The following is a 27497-nucleotide window of genomic DNA, read 5'->3' as shown; positions in this document are numbered from 1 at the left end:
ACGGATAGAAACAATAACTTATATTTCTCGAGTGAAACACTACTGTCATTTTGTGCCCTGTATTCAAATTTGCTGTGAATACAACAAAGATGAATACAGGGCATAAAATTAAATCCTTTAAATTCTTCAAAATATATTTTTGTCCCTTAAATTACTCATTTACACGTATGCATGCACTGCAGTATTAGTTCTTTGAACGCCTTCAGAGGTACTTGTGATAGTGAACTTAGATATGAACACTTACACACAAGGAAATAAATTTTATTGATAATCTCTAAAATATTCAAATATTTCAAACAGAAATTAACTGGCATTATCGGTGATATATGAAAAATTCAAAAAACAGAAGATACAACAATCAGCTTCACGTTCGTGTAAGTGCCGCAGGCTAGATGAATGACATGACTAGTTTAAACCTGAACGATAATAATAATGATCTTGTATGTGTGTATGCATCTGATGATTGCAGATAATATTAATAAACTTTGTTTTCTTTGTGTATACGTGTTCATATTTCAATTAGTTATCCTCGTGAATTCGTTCAAACACGAATTTTACACATGAGCAGTTACTATCTCACGCAAGCTGCGTACCACTAATCACGTCATGCGATCTCCTAACAGTGATAACAATTTACTAAACTACTTGGTTGAATTAGACATATAGAATGGAGGCCCATGGTCTCAGAAAATCGGGTTCCTCAGGACCCCACGAAATACGTTATCCGAGCGCGTTTTTTTTTTTCCCCTCCATAAATTGTTGGATCATTTCAGAGGCATCAGCCAAGGGATGAAAGATTTTTTTTTTTTTTAATTTAGACGTTAATGAAACTGACAGCTGTTTTGTCTATTCTCAAATCAGAATTCAGAACTTACTGAACTTGAATTAATGATTCCTTCATTTCATAGTAAGCAAGTTGTCCCGAATTTTTCAAAGCTCTTTTGCCCTTCGCTTTATATGAAACACAAAAATAAAGAAATAAATAGTATGCTCACATATATTCTTATAAAATTCTGCACAAAATTTTGCTCAGTGTAATTCAGAAAAAAAGAGGGAATAATTATAATTTAACGAGTTAAGTTTTCGTGGCTTGATATTTCCATGCTTTTGTGTCTGACGAATACCACGTGAAACTTTAAGAAATTATTTAATTACTAGTTTCGTACAACATTTTTTGCGTACTTCCTTAGATTAAAAAAAAAAAAAACAGAAGAAAACAGAAAAATTTCTGAATAGTAACTGTTATTATTTAAATTTTAAACTTGAACTAGATGTTGAAAATCATAGCGGGATGTCAGACTAATGGCTCACTGCTGTATAACTTCTCTCATTGCTTAAGATTATCATTAGTATGTAGGTCTTTTATATATGGCGCCGATAGTTGACGGTGAGACCTTGGTTTTTATTACAATGAGTATGACATCATATAATTTGCGTTTTCTTATTAAATCTACGTATATAACTTTGAATTCTGACAATACGTCGGATTCAACCACTCACTAAAACACCAAATAAACTGGGTTGCAAGTTTATTTGGTGTTTTGGTTTGGTTGTATTAAATAGTCCTGATTTGATAGTGTTTTTCTCCGCATCACTGACGTTTTTTCTGACAGATTTTCCAGATCGACCCGTCTGTCCAACTTAGCAAATGCCGTCAGTACACAAGATTTATTTACACTCCTGGTCGTTTAAGAGGTGGTTAGGTTGTTTCGGCGATCGTAAAATCGCAGATTTTTTTGTAGTATTTGAAAGGCAACTTTTAACCTATATTATTTTAAAATTTTCGCAATTTTATTTGTAACTTTTTTTTTTTAATAAGGCAAAGAATTCATTCAAAATCTCCTGCTAGAAATATCTTTAATGCTGAATGAGCTACTTAGTGATTAAACAGCGACCATACATGGACTATCCGTAACAAAACCAATGATTTAATGAGATATTAAATTAGATTAGATATTAAATTCAAAACGTCCTGTTATCCCGCGTATTTATGGAGTTTCAAAAATACACAAGGAAGATATTCATTCCACTTAGATCTATAATGGATGCTATACACTCACCAACATATTAATTTATAAATATTTATCCACTCTTCTGCTCCACATGTAGGAGAAACATCAACGTATTTATAAAAATAAAATAAAATAAAAAAAGCTCTAAAGACTTCACAACCAAAATAAAATATATTAAACTGGATTCCACAGACATCATGGCGAGTTTGGTTGCCACAAGCATGTTTACCAATGTTCCAAGATATTTTTCCAGATGGCAGATAGTTAACTCTTTTAAACATTGTATAGAGAACACGTTTTTCAAGTTTAGAGACCCTGTTATGAACAGATTGAAGGCCCATGGGTGCATCCATTTCACCGCGCTTAGCAAATACGTACTTGGAGAAACACTTTAAATTAAAATCCAAAACTACATTAGAAGTGAAAAAAGACAGATCCCTTCATAGATGCTTTCATCTCAGTAGAAAATTATGGCAATCTTTCATTTGAAGCCAACAGGAAAAAGTTCAATACCGCACGATATCTACATGCCACATCAGACCATCGCCGAGCGCAAAAACGAGGCATCATCAAAACTCTTAAAGACAGACCATTACAATATCAAGTGATAATAAGAGAGAGAAATAATATCTTAAAGACATTCTGCTAAACAATGGATACAATCTCAGAACTATCAACAGCATGTTAAAAAGGCTTTAACGCATATTCCAGAGCATATACAATAAGACAGTGTTTCTCAAACTTCAGATATCCCCGTACCCCTTCTTAAATTTTCATTATTACCAAGTACCCCCTAATTAATTAAAAAATAAATTCATTCATTAATTAAAAATAAATTAATTCATCAATTAAAAATAAATTAATTCATCAATTAAAAATAAATTAATTCATTCATCAATTAAAAATAAATTAATTAATTAATATTAATAAATTAATTTAAAACATTAATTAAAATTAAATATCTATTTTATTTGAATTTATGTGTTCATGTAAACAAATTATATGATTTATTTTTAAATTTTGGTTCTCTAGAGATGACACATTCTTATCAATTTCATTTGATCCAGATGCAATATCAACGTTTTCTTGTTGCTCACAGTTACTTGTATTTGTTACATTGCTTTCTTTTGGGGGGTTTTATAAATCCAATCTTTAACCAATGATCCATACGTAAGAATTTGAAAGCTAAAAAAAAAAATATTGTATTTACTCGAACAAACATAACTTTTTTTCCCAAAATTAAAGCTAAAAAATCGTGTTGCGAGATACGTGCGGGAATTTTCGGAAATTAAAGTTTTCAGATAAAAACTGAAAATGGTGCGACTTACCAAGAAGCTACTACTACTTATCACTACTTTTGGCATCAAGAACAGTTTCTTTGTGTGCATTGTCAAAGTCATCTATCCAAATAGCGTCATCTTCTTTCCCATTATTTCAAGCAAAAATGACCAGTAATTTCCAAGACTCGAGATACGTAGAGCAGCGAAGAACTGCATATGATTGGTGCGGTATTAACAAAAGATCGCACGAACCAAAGACAAATTAGCATTTCAACAGTTGAGTTGAAATGCTTTTATCCTGGTTGTCTCTAATTGCACTGTTTGTTGAAAAATATGACGCCTTTAATTATGCATAGCCAAAAATTGCCACGTACCCCCTAATGACCTTTCGCGTACCACACTTTGAGAAACACTGCAATAAGACAACTACAAAGGTGCCGTTTCATTGCCTTACATTAAAAATGTCACAGATAAAGTATCGAAAGTGTTAAAACAATACAACTAAAAAAGTTCCCTTTCGACCACTACAACGTGATCGAAAACAACCTCACCCACCTCTTAAACGACCTGGGGTGTACAAAACCTTCTGTACTTACGCGTTTGTTGCGTTATACGGACGGGTAGATATCGACATATCCGTTAAAAAAGAACATGTCCTGGATGTGGAGAAATATCAGAATGGCTGTTAACATAATCAAAGAAAAACACCAAGTAAACTGCAATTCACTAAACTATCAAACACAGTTTATGTTTAGAATTCAACAGTTATGTATAAATTTAAAGAAGCGAGCGAAATGATATGATGTCCTACTCAATGTAATAAAAACCAAGTTCTCATCTAAATCAACTTTGGGAAGCATATATAAAAAGCTTGCATATTAATGAATTAGGCTATGAGAGAAGTTATACAGCACACGGCAACAATGAGCCGCGCGTCCCAAATTTCGCTACGATTCTACGCATTTAGTTCAAGTTTAATTTGAATAATGACAGTTGTTAATTCAGAAATCCCTCTGTGAATACCTTGTATTCTATTTGTTTTTTAACCTGAGGAAGTACACGAAAAATGTACAAAACTAGTAATTAACTAATGTCTTAAAAAAGCTGCACGTGGTATTCATCAGACACAAATGCATGATAATTATATTTTTTTTAATAACACAGGATTATTTTTTATGTCTGTAAATGTTTCATCTCTTGAGAAAAGGCTTTAATTACACTCTTTCTAGGCGATGCCTTCTCTCGTTTCGAAACAGCACTTACGAATCATCTATTTTATTTTATTTACAATGTTTCGCTATTTCCCATTCGGAGAAATCGATTCTAAGCACAGTCGATCCAATTTTCCCGAGCAACTATTACATACTCTATACCCACGAATGTTGGATATGATGTTCACAGAATCACCATGCACCTAAAATTTCTCAATTTTCGATCCTCTCAACTGCTAGTCTTCTTCTGTACCGTACTTGACATTTTTAAAGTAAATTAAAATTAACACAAAAATTCTCTTCCGTGCAGTCTAACAGTATATTTCAATTAGAAATTCAATCGCGTCAACTTTATGTTTTTGTAGTTTGGAAGAGCATGTAACCAAGTTAGCGCATTTTGTCATAAAAGCAGCATTTTTTTAACGCAAGATGAACATTATATATAAAAGCAGCAAGTACGGTCATTAATATTGAGATATGATTTTAAACTTCCTTCCTTTCCGCATTCTTCCCAAACAATGCTGCCTAATCTCGAACTCATGATTTTTTTAACTGTAAACCAGCTGCTGAACTATTCAACTCTCTCTCGTACACTAATTCGATGTTTTTCACATAACTCTTCGTTTAAGTATCTAAACTCGACTTTATTTCATCTTTATTCTGCAAATATTGTTTTCCCAACCGTACCTTAATCTGAAATAATGGCAGCCACCTTCAAAATTTCTAGCACTTTTTCGTTATGTATGTTCTGTACATCCATTATGAGAATAAAATTAGATTTACTGGTAATCTCCAGTATGCATAAAGTAATGTCAAATACATTTTCAATACTTCAATTCTTGTGCTCAATGAAGTCTTCAAATTCTTTAATTCCTTCGAAGCACCTAAGAGATTGTCTGTGCATAACTTATGACTTTTCGAGATTTACTAATAGCGGATATATTCCCCCCCCCCCACACACACACACACATTTTTTGTTGTGTTCCCATCTCAAAAATGTTTAAGTTTCCAGAAAACTATACCATTCATATCGTGGTTGGCGTAAGAATGTGTGATCGCAAAAATTGGCTTAAGAAATGAAATATAAAAAGAGTTTTCTAAGTTTATGTTATTAAACTGCTTTAAAAAGTCATACCGTATAAATGCAAATGAGAACCATAAATTTGGATTTTGAAATCTGATTATTAGGACTGAAGAAGCAGTACAAGTGATAACATACATATAATGCAATAGTGATTCAACGCAAGTGTTATAGTAAGGCAAGTAATAATAGAAAATAATAAATGTAATCTTACAAATATAGTACATGACCGTACAAGTGATAATATAAAATACCGATAGGCGAAAAAAAAAAAATAAGAACAAAGAGCGGAAAAGGGGCAATAGAGTAGAAAGACCAGTACAATGTGTGTAACACGCGATTAGCTAAACTAGTTACCAGAAAAAATATAAATGCAGGCGATAATCACTATAAAATCAATTGGCTATAACCAGGATCATTTTGCATGACAGCACACCTAACATACAGCATTTTTGTAATCTCTTATAAGTTTAAAATAAAAGTCTACATTTAGTCCTATGAGATTTTTTTCCCTAAATGCATATTCAGGTTACAAAACTCATTAAGCAGTTTATTATAGACTAACTTGTTGTTGGTACCGAAAGAGATTTATGAGATAGTCTTTGTTTGCCTTAGTTCCTGTCACAGGATGAACCATAATCCGCATGAAAAATTTATAATGTTATTTCTTACAAACAGTATAGGACTGTAAAGTTTTTCTATTGGTAAAATATTAAGAATGACAAACAGATCAACAGCGGAATATGAAAATAAATCAGCTCCAGCTCTAATTATTCTGCTTTAAACTCTTATTAAAAGCAGCTTATTGTTGTAGTAATCTCCATTCGAAAACAGGTTACACCAGATTGCAGTGAAGAATTTACCCATGAATAGCATAACCATCTTAAAAATGCTGCAATGACATTTTTTTTTTCTCTATTAGTTACGAACCTCAACTTGGGTTTTATATTTATAAATCCAGAGGTTGAGTGAAATACTCCATGTTCTTTCATGATAAATTTAACACCTAGGAAGAAATGAAATTCACAAGCAGATCTTGGTCCAATCTCGTAATATGATCAACAAGTGTGTGTGTGTGTGGAGGGAGGGGGGGGGGTATAATCTGAGTATATTCTTCGAGGCAAGTATTGGAGCAGCTATTTAGCAGTTAAAGACTTCCCTTAAACTGACACGGAGAAAGCCAAGCGCGCATGACTGAGAAATACGGAATAAGATCTGAGAAAGAAGACTGCTAATAAAACAGTAACGTTTTTAAAATTTCAAATAAAGACATTTTGTTATTATGTCCGAATAGAAACCGCAAAGTGTTACGTGTATTTGTGGTGAAAACGAACAAAATTCCAAGGGAATTTTGTTCGTTAAGTAATTAGTTATCCGTACATTACGGATGTTAGAGCTAACCTAACTACTTCACATGACTTCCTCCAGAAACCCCATTTGTCATTTCAAATTTGAACAACATATATCTCTGTCATGCGTATCGATCTGTTGAAGAGTTTTTCTACAAACAGTCGTAACACCATATGTTTTATATAATCAGCAAAATGAGGTATCGCGGAACATTCATCATTATAAACTAAAGTTATAATGTATGAAAATCGTTTATTCTCCAGATGACAGAAAAAAGATGGGGAACCAGTCACGCTTGTTTTCCACAGGCTGACCTATAAGCTTAATTACACTTTTGGACTCAACTTTATCAGTAACTAGAGAAATAATACAGTTTATTAATTTATTATTAGCAGATTACTAAGAGCTGCTCAGAACTGGACCTCGGAGTTTTTATTATTATTATTACATAAAGTGAAATTTTTTGTTGGATTTTGTTCTTCAAAGAGATTAAAGAAAAATAGAAGTTCGTATTTAACGAAAGAATTAAAGTGATTCTAATATTATATTGTTTGCAAATAGCAGATGACACTTTCAAAGAAAATAATTTTTTTTTTCTTTCTTACTGCTCTCGAAGTACAGTAAAGCCAAAATCAATACATTTTTGAAAGACTGACCCTGCGACTTATTTTTTTTTTACTACTCCAATAGTTGCACTATAAAATGCTAAAATTAAATTAAATGGATTACTAATTTCACCACATAAAGGAGGAGAATGTCTTTTAAATGCTACGCGACTATTCTACATACCGTCCTCTATCTAATGATTCTACAACGATCCAGATTAAAAATTAAACACTCTTATGATAGATAATGTTTCTAATTGGGATGAGGAAACCAAGAAGAAACTCAAGTGCTACCATGGGTAACCCCCCCCCCCCTCTCGTTTCTATGGACTTCCAAAAGTGCACAGAGCAAACATTCAAATGTTCCTTTAGATGAAACAACTTTCTGAAGCAAGAATTTCCGGCAGATATTGTCAGCCCATTTGACTCTGTCATTCACTCCAGGTACTACACATGCCAAATAAACTTTACCAACATCAATGGGTAGTCCTGTTTCTCCCACACTAGCTAACTACTTCATGGAACATGAACAATGGATACTGAACCGTATCCGGTTCACTCTTGAGTTAGAACAGTACAGTCGGATTGCCTTTTTTGATCTTCTTTTATTTCGTCAACGGATGGCAGCCTTCATTTCTCAATTGTTAGAAAGAAAACACATACTGAACTTTCAAACTATCATAATTGTCAAAAATCTGGCACCATTTAGACTGGTACATTGAGCATACTCTCTCTGCTCCACTGCAATTTGCTCTCTCAAGAAATAAATCACATCAAGTCCACCTTCCTTACTAATGGCTTTACCGAATCGTATGTCAATAAGATAATCGATAATTACAGTTTGCCTGTCATCTGCCTTTCATCGTCATAGTATTACCATTCCTTATGTTAAAGGTTCTCGGAAGGCTAAATTACTTAGATCTGTTGGCTTACAAGTGTCCTTCTGCCCTATCTACAAGATATCTATTTTTCTAGGCTAAGCTAAAGATAAGCTTTCGCTTTTGGTCCACCCTGGAGCGTATCAAATTTCCAGCCGATGCGGATTGCCGTATTTAACCTAAACAGGTAAATATGTGGCTGTGGCCGTGATAAACGTTTAGACTAGGTTAAGTTCCATAAGCCAGAACAATCAGAACTTGTGGAACACGCTATCACACCACCAGATACAGAATCTTTCGGAAGAAAAGTAAGGTTCTTCATAAAAGTAATAATCTCTCAGAATATCTATATAAAGAAAATTGTGAAACTTTGCTGCATCGACCGAATCTAAATAGAAACAACAAGTTCCAGAATTAATTAACTTTTTATTTACTTTATTTTTAAAAATCTGTTATTAAAGTTGTTTTTACTCTAACCTTATATTTAGACCGTCATGTGCGTGCAGTTCGCGCGTTTCACATTGTTGATTTGAAAGTCATACTGAAGATGCCCTCGATACTTGGGCGAAAATGTGATGCCGATAAAATATTAACGTAAGTTAAATCCGTATTATGTTTAACTAATTTATTAGAGTTATGAGGCCAGTGTATCATGTTTATTAAGTGTACGTATTTGTGGACGGTTTACCTGCTTTGGGAAATGGAAACTACATCTCCTTATGAGACCAGCTGACCTCACCTTCAACTGAAAATCTGTTATAAAGGTTCTTCGAGTCCTAAACAGGATTCGAATCCTGTTTACTACAAAACTTCAGCAGGAGCACTACGCACACGAGCAGGTTTCTGGCTAAAGCAAAATGCAAAACTAGAGCATTTTTCGGGAAATTTCGAAAAATATGTAAACATCCACGAAATTGTCCTGTCAGTAAGCAAATTATTTTGGAGCTCTAGCTGAACATAAGTTATTGAAATCTTTACAAAAAAAAAAAAAAGTCGAGACCATCTCCATTTTGTTTTACTCGGATCAATTGCAAGGGCACAAACAAACAAAATGCGTCGAAATTATTTGCAACTACTCAATTCTGATGGGATAGAATTCGATAAAACTGGGATTTAGAATGTACATAAAATTTGTCCATATAATTCAGTTCTGGTTTCAATTGGATCATTTTTATTTGTAAAATTTGCCCAAACGATTTGAACCGATATTAATTCCGTACTGGCTACATGGAATTTAATAAAATCTGATATTTGGGATCTTTATTGACCTTTGTTGTGAAATTTTAGTTTCAATTGGCCCATTTATAGTGCAGAATTTGGTCGAAGCAACTAATGGTATGAGGCCAATATATTATGACTGTTAATTGCATCTGCCGGTGGTGCCTGTTTCTCAGGGTGAAAAATCCTGCTACCTCGTATGAGACTGGCTAACGCAATTTAAAAGTTCTTATAACGACTTGTTCCTAGAATGATTTGAAACCTAGTCTTTCCAACTAAAGGGTATCATCAATACCGACTTACAAATGTTGCTCGGTAATAGTATGCTTTTTAGAAATGATATCTACAGTACATCAGTCAATACTCGGTCACATTTCATAAATCGTGCTCTAACTTTTAGCACACACATCTTTAATATGAAAGTGTGTGTGTGTGTGTGTGTGTGTGTGTGTGTGTGTGTGTGTGTGTGTGTGTGTGTGTGTGTATATACACACACACATACATATATATGCATGTGTGTATATATATATATATATATATATATATATATATATATATATATACACACACACATACATATATATGCATGTGTGTGTATATATATATATATATATATATATACACACACATACATATACAGGGTGTTCGGGATAAATTTGACATATTTATAATTAATTATATTTTTCCGTAAGTTACATGTATTAACACACACTTCTCTTCATTTAAAAGTTTGGACCCTTCTTCATTCACATACAAGATGTCAGAAAGGATGGATAGCTGGAACCCACCTGAATCATGGAAGAGAATAACTTGTATCATGATGATTCGTGCCCGCCATCAAAATAAGGATATTACGACTGCTGCCCAATGCTCCCTGAATACAGTAAAAACAATCAGGCATGAACTAGAGACTTGCAATGGTGACTACGAGGATGTAGCAAGAAGAAAGATCCCTAGCAGACGATCTGATTGCGTTCGTACAGCAGAATTCCTCGCAAATCTGCAGGAACAGGTGTTGAAGAACCCTGGCATTGGAATTCGGGCTTTGTTCGTGGAGTTGCTAACTGTAGTCAAGCCCTGGATAACAAGGGTAGCCAATGGTAGGCCGTATGTATGGCAGCAGGATTCGGCCCCTTGCCACACCTCTGGGAAAAGTCAAAAATGGTTGTCTGAAAATTTCTACGACTTCACCAGTCCAAATGTTTGGCCTCCAAACTCCCCAGACCTTAACCCCATGGATTATTTTGTATGGGGCGCAGTTGAAAAAGACACCAATCGCACTTCCAGTAATACAAAAGCCCAGTTAATGGATAAAATTAAAACAGTTTTTGCGGCCCTTCCCAGGGAGACTGTAGCATCAGCTTGTTCGAGGTTCCGAAGCAGAATTGAAGCTGTGATCGATGCTAATGGTGGTTATTTTGAGTAAATCTTGTTGATAGTATTGTAATTAACTCTGCCTGTAATGTTTTTTGTCAATTCATTAAATTTAATAGATACAAAGAAGATTTTCTTTTTCCTTACGAAACTGTCAAATTTATCCCGAACACCCTGTATATGCATGCATGCATTTGACAGCCTTCTTTGAATTACAATGAATGTGTCACATACATTGTAATTCTCACACGAAAATATAGATAAGTGAAAGCCAACTCTGCAGAATTTAAAGAAAAAAAAAAAATGCGCTAGATAAGAAAGCCTATGAATAATTAGTCATCGTGTGGACGCAGCAATTTTTCATTCTCAACCATTCAAGTTTAAATGACTTTGACCACACTTCTATTTTACTGGCAAATTGGTTTGACAATATAATAATTCCTTTGATGGAATTTAATAAAATTTACTATTGAGAATCATTATTAAAATTTGTCAAGTTTCAAAGGGGCCATATTAATTGCAAAATTATGCAAAACAAAATTCTGTCTACAGCACATATAACAAAAATGGTTGTGGATACAATCGATGTGATAAGAAACGAAGTTCTATTAAGAAACGAATATTTTTAAGTGATAGTCTGTAATTTCTTCTTTTTTTTTTTTGTACCGGTCTTTAACGATTGCCAACGAACGGAAACTTCTTAGTCATTTCTCACAGACATCTTATGCATAGCTTGATTAAACGGGGGGGGGGGGGGGAAGAAGCACAAATAGCCTTTTGTCTCAATCACCTTTGATTAACAGAGTTCATAAGACACGCCCAAAAATAATAGCTTTTCCAGAATCATATTTAAAATTTGTATGGATAGCTTCAATGACGTTTTCTAAGTCATTTCTTTTGTCTTTAGCATATGACATCACAATTAGGCCGATAAGCATATTACAACAACCTGATATGAGTTTTAGTGAATTTTTTAGTATTTTGATAAAATATATGTCCTAATTTCACAGCACAAGAAAAAACTTAGTTTATTATGAAAGTGTTATAGTGGATAATATGAAAGTAATTAACATATTTAGGCATTAACTAGTATTTACAGAGATAGTGACTTCGTCTTATGGCAGAAATATAATTTTTGGCCTCACCTGCTTTCACATAATAGCATTCATTCATTCCTCAAATTCTAAAAGCTACCTGGACCAAATACTACTACAGCATTGAATCTACGCACGGTAGATGCATTTTGAGTTATCTATTGATAAGGTCTGCATAAACCTCACGATATTACCATGTTTGGTCTTTATAGCAAACTTCACGGACTTTACCTTTAACCCATTATGGTATCGATTGCTTACAAGTTTGCAATCTTTCATGGATGGTTTTCTCATATATTCTTTGTTTGTTCGGGATTGATACGACGTGGGACTTAATAGCGTCGCATCCGATTCAGAGTGCAGTCCAGGTGTTGTTTTGAAAAATCAGAATACTACATTCAGCATGCGCTATGTTGTCAAAAACGTTCACAATATCTCCGGTGGCTGGATGCAGTTGTTAGGAATTATTATGACCGAAGCAATTGAGGCCATGATGCCAAGTGTATTTTGTCTGTTAACTGTGTGTGTTTCATTTGCTCGGTTTACCTGCTTTAAGAGATTAGCACTTAAGTTTCCTCTCGGAAACTTAAGTGTTAATCTCTTAAAGCAGGTAACCGAGCATAATGAGAACGCATAACTCAGCTTCAGACGAAAAAAGCCTTATAATGGTAATTTGCGTCCTAAACGGGATTCGAACCCACGTCTTTCCAATCAAAGGGCATCGTTGATACCGAATGAACTAAGATGGCTCCAGGAACGAAAGAGTAATAGAGAATTCATTGCGTTAGATCAGCGCTTCCAAAAGGGCCGTGAAATAATGAAAACAAATTTAAAATCTTTTAAGACTAAGTAGATTTTTTTTTATCTTAAAAGAAATGTATTTAATTTTTATTATTTCTTTTTTTTGTTATTTTTTATATTTTAATGGAAAAAAATCACACATTGGTGCAGGTTCACAAATTTTGCTTTCTGCGTATTTTGGGGCTTAATGAATATCAGTAAATATATGCTTATTCATATAAGTTTCATTTCAAAGCAGAAATCTAAGAATTGTAGTTTCAAATATTTCACCTGATATCGGTATAGCAATATTGAAACACATCCATCACATTCAATTATTAAACTTCTTTTATGTTTTTAATTCTTTATTTATTATTAATCGTTTTACGTTTCATGTGCTTGTCTGCAAATATACAATAACAATATATCTATCAATATAAAAATGAGATAATGTGCCATGATTTATGTAAGATGCTAAAAATGTAATATTTGCATTTGATTTTTGCAATATTCGCTGTGCATGTGTTGTATTGAATATAAATACAATAAATATTATAATAATATATGTCTATATTACGATTTTTTTTTCGAGGGGTCAGTGAAATATTTTAATTTTTTCCAAAGGGGGGAGGGCCTGACATCCAGAAGTTTGGGAAGCACTGCGCTAGATGAGTGTCAAGGAACTATATGACGAATAAAGAAAATCAAGGTAAAGTATTTTTCACAAAAATCGGGACAATGAAAACCGTGTGATTCCTTCCTCTGTAATTAACTGAGATTCAGAAGTGACTTTCATTAAATGAGTGGTCTTTCCCTTTTTTTAAAGAAATCAATTATGAAGTTCGACTAAACACCTTTTTTGTAACCAAATCTGGATGCCCTAGTTTTATTTCAACATGAGTTCTCGTGTTACTATCAGTAAAAAATAATCAGATACTAGGAGGTAGTATTTGTTAAAAAAAAAAAAACAATAAAAAAAAGAATTATTAAATGAAAAGATGCGTCCCCACACAGAAAAAGAACATGCATACGAAACGCAATTAAGCATGCATTTTATATGGGAGAGAAATCTTTCCTGATAATTGAAGTGAACAGTTCTAATCTAAGGAGGGCCAACAAACATGGCAGGCCAGGGGTACGTTTAGATTTCATTATTGAAGAAAACTCTGTAAAGATGATGAGAAGCAATACGCAAATACACGTTTTCAAAACTGACCATGGACAACCTTGAAAACATCAAAAGCGAAAATAATGGGGGACGACGACAACGAAGGAAGCTGTTTCTTTCATTATGTTCATTTAGTTTTTTTAATTTATTTTTGGAATGGGAATGTGTGAAATGACAGTCACCTACATCGTTTCAATAGAATTGAGGAAATGCAAACAGTTTATTTCATATATAGTATTTCGAATGACGATGCCATGGTTATATGACTTAGAGCGTGATATTGATGCATATTTTCCATAGTTCTGCCACTTGCGGAGACACGCTTGATACGAAAGATTTGCCGCCACTGGCTTAGCAGATATCAAAGCAAACTCGCATTCTTCATATTATGAATCTTAATATTTTTCAGAACTAAACAGTATATCGACATGCATTTCTTTTAAATTCATTCTATTTATCCATTATATGTTGTTAATGGAAACTATTATTTGGCGTACCAGGTTAGCTGAGGCTGTGAGGTAAGTGAACCGTGTTTGTTGTGACCTGCGGGGGAAAAGTATCCAGCTTCGTGATGGCTAAATCAGATTCAGTAAGTTACCAGAAACATGATGAGAAATTGAACAGAAATGTACGCGGTCAGTCAGTCAGTGGAGGGGAGGAGAAAGAGATCAAAATAGGGAAGACCCACCTAATAATAAGACGATTTATTCAAACAAGTAACATATGAGGAATCGTTATAGTTTTAACACTTAAGATTAAAAGAAAAAAAAAATCTTCAGGTTAGAATAGGGCACACAGAACAGGCACAAATAGAACAAATAATTCTCAAGAATTTTCTCATTTTGAGATAAATTTACGAAGAGACATAATTCTGACAGACTATAAATTGTGCTAATGAATAGCTTTCAAAAAAAAAAAAAAAAAAAAAAGAAAAAAAAGAGTAACATCCATCTGATGAAACGAAACCAGCAAACAAATCTGACACAATATTCAAAACAGAAAACGTACAAAGAATGTACTTATTCATGAATTATCATGGCGCACTTGAAGAATTCAAGATTTAAAATTAGACCACATTAATTTTTAAAGCTAAATCGGACTTTTCGACATGTCTCAAGATGCGTGCACTCAATCATTAGGCAGCTGTGGCCATCATGTCGCAGGCAGATGAAGCCTATTTTTAGTACTTGTACGTAATATAGGGTGGTTAATATCTAAGTACAGCATAAGTTGAGACAAATTAAAACGCACATACACCAATAAGAAACATTGCAATATGTAACACACACACACACACACACACAACATATTAGGTGGTAGATTACATACTTGACATACAGTTTTTCGTTCGGTGCGGCAACCTTGTTTACTGGAAGCCTGAAGTAACTTGAAAAAGTACCGCCTGGTTTCTAGAGTAAGGAAATCACATAATCTATCCCTTAGCCAATCCCAAGTACTAAAATGTACAATACATTTACAACCTCTCTGGTAAAGATTGTAAATAAAAATTCAAAACTAAGCTCTGCGAAAGTGACAAGTGTATGATGCAATATACAGTATTATACTCAAAAGACTAAATGTCAAAGAATATGAACTTTCAAAGGTAGTCTATCATGGCTTCCCATGATAGACTAGTAGGTTTTTATTTTGCATCTCCAAAATAGATCACCTTCGCAATGCAACCTAAATAATACCGTTATATAACCTATTCTGGAATGCCGTAGATTTGTAACTTAATATTAAAAAAAAAAAAAAAGTTTTGGAAAAATAACATTACTCAGCTTTTTCCAATCATTTCCGTTGATTAATGTTCAATTGTTAAAGAAAGCTAGAAACACTAATTTACTTGAAATTAAACAAAATATATGCCATCTGTCCAGCTGACTGGTCAATTTATTCCCCAGATTGCTTATTTGTCACTTACTTTTTTTTTTAAATCACTAACGTTTTCTTTAAATAACATTCCAAAGCAATACTTAGAAGCAGGAGGTTGTCTGCAATTAAAAGCTGCTACTGAGCTTGATTAAAAAGTTTTCTTTAATAGTTGTGGAGATGCAAACCCCTCGCTGAAATTTCAGCAACAATACCACTATATATATATATATATATATGAATACTATTATTAACTCGGGGTTGGGATATGTTCATTTTTAATATAAACTGACTATAAACCCGAGGTTTATAGTCAGTTTATATTAAAAATAAATATATATATATATATATATATATATATATATATATATATATATATACTGTATATATATATATATAGAGAGAGAGAGCAATAAGCAAGCACTTCTGAATTCAAACCTCTTATTTTCTGAGGAGATTACATTAATCAAAATTCGAAGGTTGTAACTCCAGTTCCATATTATTGATTCGTCTCTTTTATTCAAAAGATTAACTCATATATGAAGCATCAAATCGAATTAATGAAACACTCAGATCACTTCGAAAAGGTGAGGGAGAAACAAGACCTCATATTGAATTTTCTTTCTCCATCTTTTCCCCAGACACCTCTACAGATCGCATCAACTGATTCAACCGATTTCGAATAATTATTTCTTACATTACTCCCTAAGAATTTCAGGTCAATCGGTGCAAACCTGAGAGGATAGGAAAGGACACAGTATAAGTAAAATTCTGCAAAGAGTTTTATAATCATATCATTCAACCGATTCTGACGCGTTATTTATGGACTAAACTTCCTTTATCTATGAAGATCATGATAAGATCCCCACACTGCGCATTCGTGGTCAGTGGGCCAAAGCAACAGTTTCCACCTTCGCTGGAAACCAGACTGAGTTAAAACATTATGTGTTGGTTTTCTACTTCTAGTGCTTTTCTTCCACAAAATAAGACTTCAAACTGGATAAAGAAGGTGATTCAGGTCAGATCTCGAACAATGACGAGCCTTCGTACAGTAAAACAGAAACTTTACGTGGAAAAGAACGAGATTTATGATCGCTTAGGCGGAATTTGTAAAGATGGTGGAGTGGGTCACAACGGCATTATGTGCCTGAAAATTAGCAGCAAAAGACTGTTTGCAGCCGGAATCCCCATTTTGCATGACCGTGCAACGCAACATATTTCACCTGAAGAATCTGATCTCAGGGAAAAGTATGGATGGCACGTGCTTCCTCACACAATAGTAGAATTGATATGAGTCCTCCAATCTTCGATAAGTTCCCTATATTGAAAGAACCATTTCGTAGGAAACACTTCACTACTCCACCAACAAGGTTTCTGTTGAAGTGACCTGACTTATCAAGCACATCAAAATAAATTAAGACCAGCTAATGAATATGACTTTTGTTAGTATTAAAAACTAGCTAAGATTATAGTTTTATGGAGGGTTGTTTTTTGAGGGCTATATTATGCTTATAATATATAAGCCAAATTTATTCATTTTAATAGTGTAAACAACCGAATGCAACAATATGTGTCCAGAAACAATGGAGTTATTACAAGCGTGCAAGCTTAAGTACCAACGGACAAAACGAATTTAACACGTTACGTATTATGCGACCATCCATCAGCTCATTGGACATCATCAGATGCCGTATGGTCACTCCTTTCCTTGGTAATGTTCGACATCAGTCCTCGCCAGTTGGTCCTGTTGTATGCCTTTCTGGAGACGTCAACCCTCTAAAGATCAGTCACTCCAGATACACCATCCAATCAATCTCATTTGAAGGTCTACCACTTGCTCTTTTTCCGGGAACTTTACCTTCTATTATTATTAGCGTGAGAAATCCTCCTTCCATCCTTTCAATGTATCCAAAGTATTTCAGCTTTCTTTTGTCAATATCTTTAAGGACCCTTAAAGTTCTGCCAATCTTTTCTAGCGCGCATCCATTTTCAATATATGACTGCCTTTCCGTATATGATATCCTCAACATTCTGTAGTACCACATCTCAAAAGCAAATATCCTTTTCGTATCAGACTTCTTTAGGTCGCAGGTCTCACATTCATAAGTCGCGGTTGAAAAAACAGCAGCATCCAGAATCCTGAACTTTGTTCCTGTGGAGATAGATCTATCCTTCCAGATTTTTAACAACTCTCTGACTGTTGTTTTAGCCATTCCTAGTCTTCTTCTGATGTCTTCTGAACAGTAATTCTTCACATTAAAAAAGGATCCCAGGTATTCGAACTTGCTGACTTCAATTCTTTCTCTGTTAGAGTACACGTTTCTCAGGAGCTTCCCTGTCCATACTTACTTTGAGAACCATAATCTTTGTCTTGCTAGGATTGAGTTGAAGTCCTTTACTGATCTTATTAACTTTGTTAAGGATTTGTCCTAGTTCTTCCTTGTCATTACAAAGGAGTGCTGTATCATCAGCATATCTCCGATTACTGATTAATCTGCCACCTATCCTAATTCCTGTGTTAAGCTCATCCAACACTTCACGCATGATCTTCTCAGCATAGATACTAAACAAGTGAGAAGAAAGTAGGCATCGTTTCTTGCCGACCTGAAGCCAATCCGTTAACCTAACACCCGTTTTATGGCTTCCTACTAACTGTACAAGTTAGCTATCAACCTCATGTGCTGAGAAAATCTCATTAATTTCATTACCTCCCACAATTTCATATGCGGAACGCAGTCCAAAGCTTTGGAATAGTCTATGAAACACAATACCATAGGTAGTCTAAATTCTTTATAGTTTTCAATAATTTATCAAAGGCGGATCTAATGATCTGATCTCTGCTATCCTTTCCTAAAACCTGTTTGTTTCTCAGGCATCTCTGCCTCAACTTTGAACTCGATCCTATTTAGGATGATCTTTAATAAAATTATGTAAAAATTCCTATAAATTTATCGACAAGTGCATGCATATATTAAATGTCTAATCGGTTTATCCGTGATTCTCAATTTACAAGCATATCATTCGAAAAACATTGCATTTTACTGAATACTGTCTCAAAGATTTCTATTCAAGCTTAAACACTAAAGGATTTCTTATTTCTCCTAATTCGAGCCCCTCATTATATCAACTTCGTAGTTTGATTTCAGATGATCAAGTATGATTTCGGTTGGTTTGATTACGGCCTTAACTCCAACCAACTCTACCACCGACATGTGAAACAGCCAACTCAAACCAAGAGGACGACCATCACGACCTGCGCGTTTGCTTCCCTGACTTAGACGTAACATTTGCTAAAGGACATTTTGTATAAGTTAATGTCTAAACTGTTTCCGAGAAGAAATTTTATAATAAATTTGGAAACGATCCGGTGAATATGCAAGCTCTCAAAGAAATGCGTGATAAGAAAATGTATGGAAAGAATAAGAGTTCAATAATTGGCTATTTGAAGAGATAGCAACAACTAGCGTTAACTAAATTGTTAATATACATATAATAATGTAAAAACAAAACCTGAATTACAGATAGCTATGAATACCATGCTTAACCTGAAAAGCGTTTATAAATATGTAGAAATCCTGTAGAATAAATCAATATCTGCATCTGATATTTTTTATACGGAAGGAAACTATTCTATGAAAATATAAGTTTCGACAGGAATGACCACACACACTGCGTGACAACTTATAATTCATCTCTTCGTTGTGAGCACAACGCAGATAAAAGCGATACTTGTTTCATTTACTGACTTGTTTTATGATCTTTCAGAAAAGTAAAATAAAATTTTAAAAAATGTATTTCGAACATTTATTTGCAGCGAAAAATGGCAAGGATTCTTTTCCTTATTAGCCATAACGTATCATTCTGTATCAAATAAATAAATAAAACCATAATAAATATTACTTATGAGACAGTTACATGTACCGAGAACGCCATGACTAATGCTGCAACTGTATTTAAAGGAATTAAAGCGAATTTCTTCGTAGGGCGCATCGAGTTTCAAGGTGAATAATGAAATAAGAGTCATAGTTTTCGAAGCTCAAACTACCAAAGTTGCAAGAAACCAGAAGATTTACTGCCCATATAAAAAGAATCCTATATGAGCAATAAATGTAGTTCTCAAACTGAAGCGTTTAAAAGATGTTAACATAAAAATTCGAAGCATAAAAATGCCAAAATAAAGTGATTAATTCGAGAATAATAAAGTATTCATAAAATAAATAAAATATAACTGGCTGATTATTATATTTAAAAAAAAAAAAGGTTTCAAAGATACGCTGGAGTCATATTATGACTCCAGCGTATCAAATTATTGAATTTATTCACGTATCAAATTATTGCATTTATTACATCAGCACAAACTGATACTGCCCCCACCCTCACCCCAACAAGTCATTTCAGAAGAACGAAGGGACGTGCTATTTAGTTGAAAAGACCTTTGATTCGAATTATGGGCATGACGTGAGGAAATTTATAAACGTTTTATTAATTCCAAGATTTTAATCCCCCAAAACAGGAAAACCGGTCAAAAAACACACCATTAACAGACAAAAATACTTAGAGGAGTATAATTGGGTAGCCAAAGCACCTCCTCGCGGAGAGAGGGAGGAAAACACACTCGTTTACTTAAGATTTTAGAAATAATTTCAAAAATATATGTATTACATACAGCAGGGGTGTTCAACCCGTCGATCGTGGAGCGATTTTTGGTCGATCTCTTGTGTATTCCTCCTTACTTACAAATTTAATTAAAACTGAAAACATAATATTTAATTTATCGTTATTTTGTATTATTTTTTAATTCGCTTTAAGTGTATTGCTATTGTTTGTTTATTTTTCGTTAAAATTGTCAAATCAGTAATTTTCTTATGAGTCCGGGTAAATGAATTAATTTCGATCAGTGGAAGTCAAACAGCGAGCCGAGTGAATATGATTATAAGCAAATAAGCAAAGTGTAAAAACTCAATTGTAGCTTAAATATTCCAAAATTTATCCAAAAAAAGATCTAAACACATTACATCGATGATTTTTTACTTAGGTTAAGTCCCATGTGAATATTGGAAAAAAATAAACTTTGTTTGTCTCGGTATAGTTTGTACTAGATGTTTTTGTAAATAACTCTTTTGAAGCTGTATCCTGCTTTAAAAAGAATATGTTAGAGTGTTAAAAACAAAGGCAATGTTTTTGTCGCCGAAGCTGTACATGACGGCATTAGAAAGTTTGTTATTGAAACTTGTATGTATGAGAAAGGCTTGCAGGCTCTAAGTGTAAACATCTCCGAAGTCAGTCAGAAAGAGTTCAAACAACTTTACGATGGATGGCAACTTACAATCAAAAGAAAGCGGAGGAGAACCAAAGGCGTGCCGAACTTGAAACTTAAGATGAAAGACTCATACCGATTCTTTGGGGGTTGCCAAACTTCATGCGAGGTCTCAGAAGAGGCCTAATAAAAAGGGACTAAAGCAAGCAGAAGGGTCCCGAGGTGAGCCAGGTGCTCGCTAACACTTAATACATGACTATTTCATACCGATTAAGGGATCGAAGTCCACGGGACTGTAATCCATCAAGCCATATCAGGTTATCAGAAGGGTCCCGGTTCCAGAATTGCTGTCAGAGAGGAGGCCGCCCGGTCCAGAGTCGCCGGACCCACGTTGCTTGAGAGAGGAGTTTCCCGCATCCAGAAAGGAGCTTCTCGGTTCGAGACGTCGCTAGAGAGAGACTACTTCTAGGCCACAGACAAGGTTTCAAATTGCTGAAAGGAAGAGTTCCAATTGCCGGAGAAAAGTTTCCAGGCCAGGTTAATGTCAGACATTTACCAGTGTGTTGCGTTTTCATTACAATTTGATGAATCAAACGACTTCACTGATATTGCTCAGTTAATGGTATTTATTCGCATGGTATTTCAAGATTATTCAAGTAAAGAAGAACTTTTGAAAATTATACCATTATTGGGAAAGACTAGGGGAGAAGACATTTTTTTGGCATTTGATGAATTTGTGAAACAACACAAACCGCTTTTTAAACTTGTGTCTATTACTACTGGTGGTGCTCCTGCAATGATAGGTAATAAATCAGGCTTCATTTCATTATGTAAAAACGATGACAAACATCCAGATTTTTTAATGTACCACTGTATTATTCACCAACAAGTACTGTGTAGTAAAAGATTAAACACAAAAGATGTTTTGGATATTACATTTAAAATTGTAAATTCTGTTCGAGGAAAAGCCCTGCAACGGCGGTTATTTAAATTACAGGCAGATAATGATAGGGAATTTCTGTTGTACAATTATATTCGCTGGCTCAGCAGAAGTCAATTTTTTGAAAGATTTCTTGTATTAATTAACGATATAAAATTTTTTCTTGATGAAAAAGGAGATATTTATCCACAATTGAGTGATAAAAGATGGTTGTTACACTTATCATTTTTAGTAGATTTCTGTACGAAATTAAGCAATTTAAATTTAGAGTTACAAGGTAGAGATAAAAATTTAATTGACATGTTAAGTTCAATAAAAACTTTCCAACAATACTTACTTTTATTAAAGAAAAATATAAATAACTGCGAATTTAGACATCTCCCATATTTATTAAAATTTTTTGAACAAAATCAAGAAATGCTTTGCTATGATTTAAAAGAATTTATTCGTAAAATAGAATTAGTTGAGGAAGAAATAAATTCAAGATTTAAAGATTTTAATAAAACTGAAATGATTGTATCTTTTATCAGTAATCCATTTCAAGAAAACTTGAACATCACAGAAATTTCAAATAAAATTAGTGGGCTGTTTGATATAAACCAAGCTGAAGTAGAACTTGAGAATAAACATTCAGAATAGTTTACATTTAAAATCAATAAACAATGAAGTCATTTGGAAGTATGCGCATGAAAAATTCCCAATATTAACTGATATTGCGCGAAAAATTCTGTCGCGTTTCAGATCGATATACTTGAAAGAATCCGCTTTTTCAAATATGAACGTCATAAAAAATCAATTAAGAAACCAAATTACAAATGATCATTTGTAATTTGATGATCATTTTCATAGTCAGGTTGATCAAATGATCAACCTGACTATGAAAATATTACGAGGTCCAAACAATGCCAAATTTCACATTAACTTTTTTTTTTTTTTTAAATCAACCAGCATTTCGTGTAACTTGTGAGTTTGTAATCAATCTGTTGTTTTTTCTAACTTTGGTTTTCCAAAATAGAGAAATAAATATTTTATTCCAATATATATATATTTTTTTTGTTGTATTAAAATATCTGTTATATTAAAATAATTAAAAGTGATAAATAAATTTTTAAATACACAAAGTTTTTAGTTGTGTATTGTTTTTAGTTGTTTATTTGTGCATAATCAGATATCCGGTTCGGGGAATGTGATCTAAAAAAGAGAGTAGATCGCCGAATAACTTTTTATAGAAGAGTAGTTCGCATAGTTAAAAAGGTTGAACACCACTGACATACAGGGTGGTCTAAATCTAATGCTGTATTCCTGAACGAGGAGACATACGAATCTCATCCAAAGTGTATTAAGGTCTACATCTTATGCCATTTATATTACATGTTCAATATGTTTACCTTCAACCTCGACGATCTTTCGCAATCGTATCACAAAATTGTACACCACCTTGTGGAGAACGTCTGTTGGAATAGCCAAGATTTCACACATGATAGATGACTTTAGCTGACACAAATGAAACACAAATGGCTTGATGGCTATAATGTGTCAGTAAACTTTTTTTTTCTAATTATAACAGCTAATTGCAGAGAAAATTGGATTTAAACTTGATAGGTAATTTTGGGCCACCTGTATTTAGTTCTTCATTTTGCCCAAATGTTTAGTCTGAAGCTTCTCTTTCTTAGTATGGCTATTTAGCATTCCTGAAAGATTTGCTATGCTTTCAAATACGAAAAGAGACAAATCACGTAGCATTTTCCTGTTTAATTCCCTATATTTAGTAATGAATGCACAATGAGAACAAAGAGGAATTAATAATTTTTCGTTCTGTGTTGGTGCAAATGACCTTAACGAGCTTTTAAATCCAGTAAGGATATATGCATTGCAGCAGCACTATGGTGCATAAGCAGCGATACAAATAAAATGTTAAGTGCGGGAGTACTTAGCATTTTACTTAGCTTATCGTAGACAAAAATACGATATTATACGATATAAGAAAGAATGATAATGGTGATTAGCATAACGCAAACTATTCCAATAATAAGTAATAAAAGTATTAATATTATTACATCATACAAGGCACCTATGCCTATTTGATCATATGTAACCATATGTGATCATAAGAGAAAGCTTTCTTCCTTTAGCTTTACTTGCTTTGTGAAATGAAAAAACTTGGGTTTTTCATTCCACATGCCACAAAGCAAGAGCAAGTCTGCAAGCAGCCTTTGTAGATATAAATGACAGAAATATCACTACTAAACCATAAATAACTTGTAACAGTCGAATGGATAATGGAATTGGAACCAAGGGATCAGTCATAGCATTTGTGGCTTCTTGCAGAAGACTTAAGTTCATGAGCCCAAAGTTTTCTTGTCAAGATGAGAGGAATTTTTAACCGTTAACCGATTAAAATCGGTTAACGGTTTAAATTAAACGGTCTGATATTGCATGCTATTTTAAGAGAAGATAACTACTGCACTACATAAGGACTGGCTGTATACAGTTATCCTTATGCAATTATAAATTTCACATTGTAAAACTTTTAAAATGTATAAATATCAAAACCATACTTACAAGGAACTGTCTGAAGTATCAGAGTTATTTGGTACATTATCATATGCCTTTTCCAAATGTACAAAACCTAAACACAGATCCTTGTCGCATTTCCATGATTTCTGAACTACTTGTCTTAAAGCGAAAATCTGATGCTGAATTTGGCATTATTCTCAAAGTTTCTCTTTGATACATATCAAACAATGAATAAATGGTCATCACTACAAAAAAAGCATCACTGAAATGTGCAGATTATTCCATTTAGAACTTTAAAGCTACAATGCCACATTAATTTAGCATAATACATTGCATTTCAGATACTATGATCTTCTAGGAATATATCTAGTTTACATTTTGAATAATATATTACTTAATTACTCTCGCATGAAGCCTTGGAATCTAAGAAAATGATCTGCACATATTTATAAAGTTATATAAAGGGTGTGATAATTAAAATGAAGATTTGTTCTAAAAACGTTTCTGTTTTGTGAGATGAAAATAAATTATGAAGCATTGGAGTGGCACTGATCTGATTTTAATTGATTTCAAAGAAGTATCAAGTCATTTTTTCCACTGCCAGAAAACTGAACACTGTTGATGTGAAAATATACACTTTGCATATGGAAAATCCTTTCTCTCTTCTTTATAACTGTTATAAGTGAATATTCTACACGATTTTTATAAGAACTATAAATTGAAGATCAATTCATAGTAGAAAAGTTTCCTCTCAGTAGAAAAATACTTTTCTTGAATCTACACATCTGGTTTTCTCTCTAAAGAAATTAATAAGATTTTTCTTATAGGAATGGAGAAGGGCCAAATTTGCAATAAAAGAAATCTTATGTTATTAAAGAAAAGAAGCCCTACTAGACTATAAAAGATGTAACTTGATCATCATTTCATCAGATTTTTAATTATAGTCTAGAATCATTATTTATGGACAATGCATATTTAACACAGCTAGCTGATTTACAGTGCTCAAAGATAATCATATGAAGTCAATCTGTATTAAATCTGCTATTTTAAAACACGAAAAGATAAAACTCACAGAAATATTAGTCGCATGGTCAAGTTTTTATAAAAATTTCTATGGAAGTACTTCAAACTGCACTCTCTGAGTGGTATATGAATGTAGATTTAGCACCTAAGTTCCACCATAGAATTTCATAAATGAAACCCTCGTATTTCTTCTAGGTTCATTTTTTTTGGCAAAGTCCACTTCTCAAAAGAAATTCACTAATATATGCAGAGCAATTTGCAGTCTCATCTCACTACTCCATTTATTCTAATGCAGTGACATCCTTTCTATGTTGTAAGCTTATAATCTTTCATAGATAAAAATTTATATTACATTAAAAATAAAAAATAAAAAAAAATGCTGGATTACCTCTCCAATGGAGTCTGAAAGTAGCATACATTTAACAAATGGCACTTCTAATCCAGTGCCATTTAACAAATGGCACTGGATTAGAAGTGGATAATTACTGGTTCTGCAAGCCTGCAAGCTCCAGAGACTTACATATGAAAAGTTCAAACTATTCATGATTTTCAATACTAACAGCAACTTTTTTAAGAGAAACATAACAGAAATGGTGTTTCCAGAATATAAATTAAACAGACAAATAATAAAGAATATTATTTTTTCAATAATAATAAACTTTCATACATATTAAATCTGTATGACTATTTTGCCAATACTGTATATCATATAGTTAGTGGTTACCATACATAAGGCAAAAGACCTGTACTTACCCAGGCTGACCTCTATGTGGACGACCAAGATGATCTTCAGGTGATGGATCAGTTTCTTCAGTATCACTGCTGCTGTTTTCATAACTATGCGATCCAGAAGAAAGATTGGAACGTTCTTTACGAGCAGACATTTTAGAACTAAATTCAATAAGAACCATAAAAGATTTTATAGAAATTTATTTTATTTTATTTATTTATTATTTTTTTTATCATAGAGATGAGAACAATTCAGATACTTACTTAGTAGGGTGTTGCTACAGGCCAAGAAATGTAGAGGGAGATGATTCTAAAAGTTCAGCTGATGAGACTGGTGAGTGAAAACAAGGTGATAATAATGAATGACTAGCTATGGAAACATTGACTGGATGCAGGAAATAATGTGCATGAGTAAGGAGATAATTCCTGAAACTGCTTAGAGATAGCTACCTTATGCAGCAATGTAGTTGAAGCAACACATGACAATACACATGAAGGTGAAACAAGCTACTACTGAAATTAAGCAAGATGGGGATGGATAGTCAGTTGGTAGCTTGGTTACAAGAACAGCTGGCTGATAAGGCTAGTGCATATGGTGTGCAGTCTCAAAAAAGAAAGGTAAGTTACCACAGTGTTCTATCCCAGGACCACTGATTAATTTATATATAATGTGAGGTTTAGGAAGGGTTGTTCAATTGCTTGCTGATGATACTATATGAGAAAAGGTGATGTTAGACGATTTAAATAGTGGGTACTTTGGGCTGAAGAACGAGGCACTTCAATGGCCAGAAAAATGGAACAAGGTTTATTATATTTAGGAAGTGTAGGAGGTGAGGGATCTAGGGACCTCAGTGAATAGTGAAATGAAGTCAGAGAACACACTACAAAAGTTGTAAAGATTATCCAGGGAATTGTTTCTATAATGTGAAGAACCATAAAAAGCAGGGATAAGTAGTTAACAGTTTGACCACAATCAGGCCATATTTGGATTTCTATGCACTGATCTGGTCATCTGGTTATATGGGTAATAAGAAAAAATTAGAGTATGTAGAATCGAGTGACTGAGATTGTCTCAGAATTCTGGAATGTTGAGTTATTAGGACAGATT

General features: G+C 33.5%; 1 protein-coding gene across 4 annotated transcripts in view; it reads right to left on the bottom strand.

Moving 5' to 3' along the window:
- Window positions 1–27497, bottom strand: part of mri (BTB/POZ domain-containing protein mrityu) — a 323678-nt gene that overhangs the window by 223926 nt on the left and 72255 nt on the right. For 3 of the 4 annotated variants that reach the window (XM_090412595.1, XM_090412596.1, XM_090412599.1), the window contains exon 4: window positions 26414–26551. In XM_090412595.1, coding sequence (XP_090268721.1) covers window positions 26414–26544 — 131 coding nt within the window. In that variant the 5' untranslated portion in view covers window positions 26545–26551. The remainder of the gene's footprint in view (window positions 1–26413; window positions 26552–27497) is intronic. The other variant, XM_090412597.1, reaches the window with a different exon arrangement.

This window comes from Typopeltis vanoorti, chromosome 23, assembly GCF_054136105.1.
Source record: "Typopeltis vanoorti isolate ZY-2024b chromosome 23, IOZ_Tvanoo_1.0, whole genome shotgun sequence".
Classification (NCBI taxonomy): Eukaryota; Metazoa; Arthropoda; class Arachnida; order Uropygi; family Thelyphonidae; genus Typopeltis; species Typopeltis vanoorti.
Note: the sequence above shows the minus strand (reverse complement) of the source record. Positions and strands in the feature narration are given on the sequence as shown.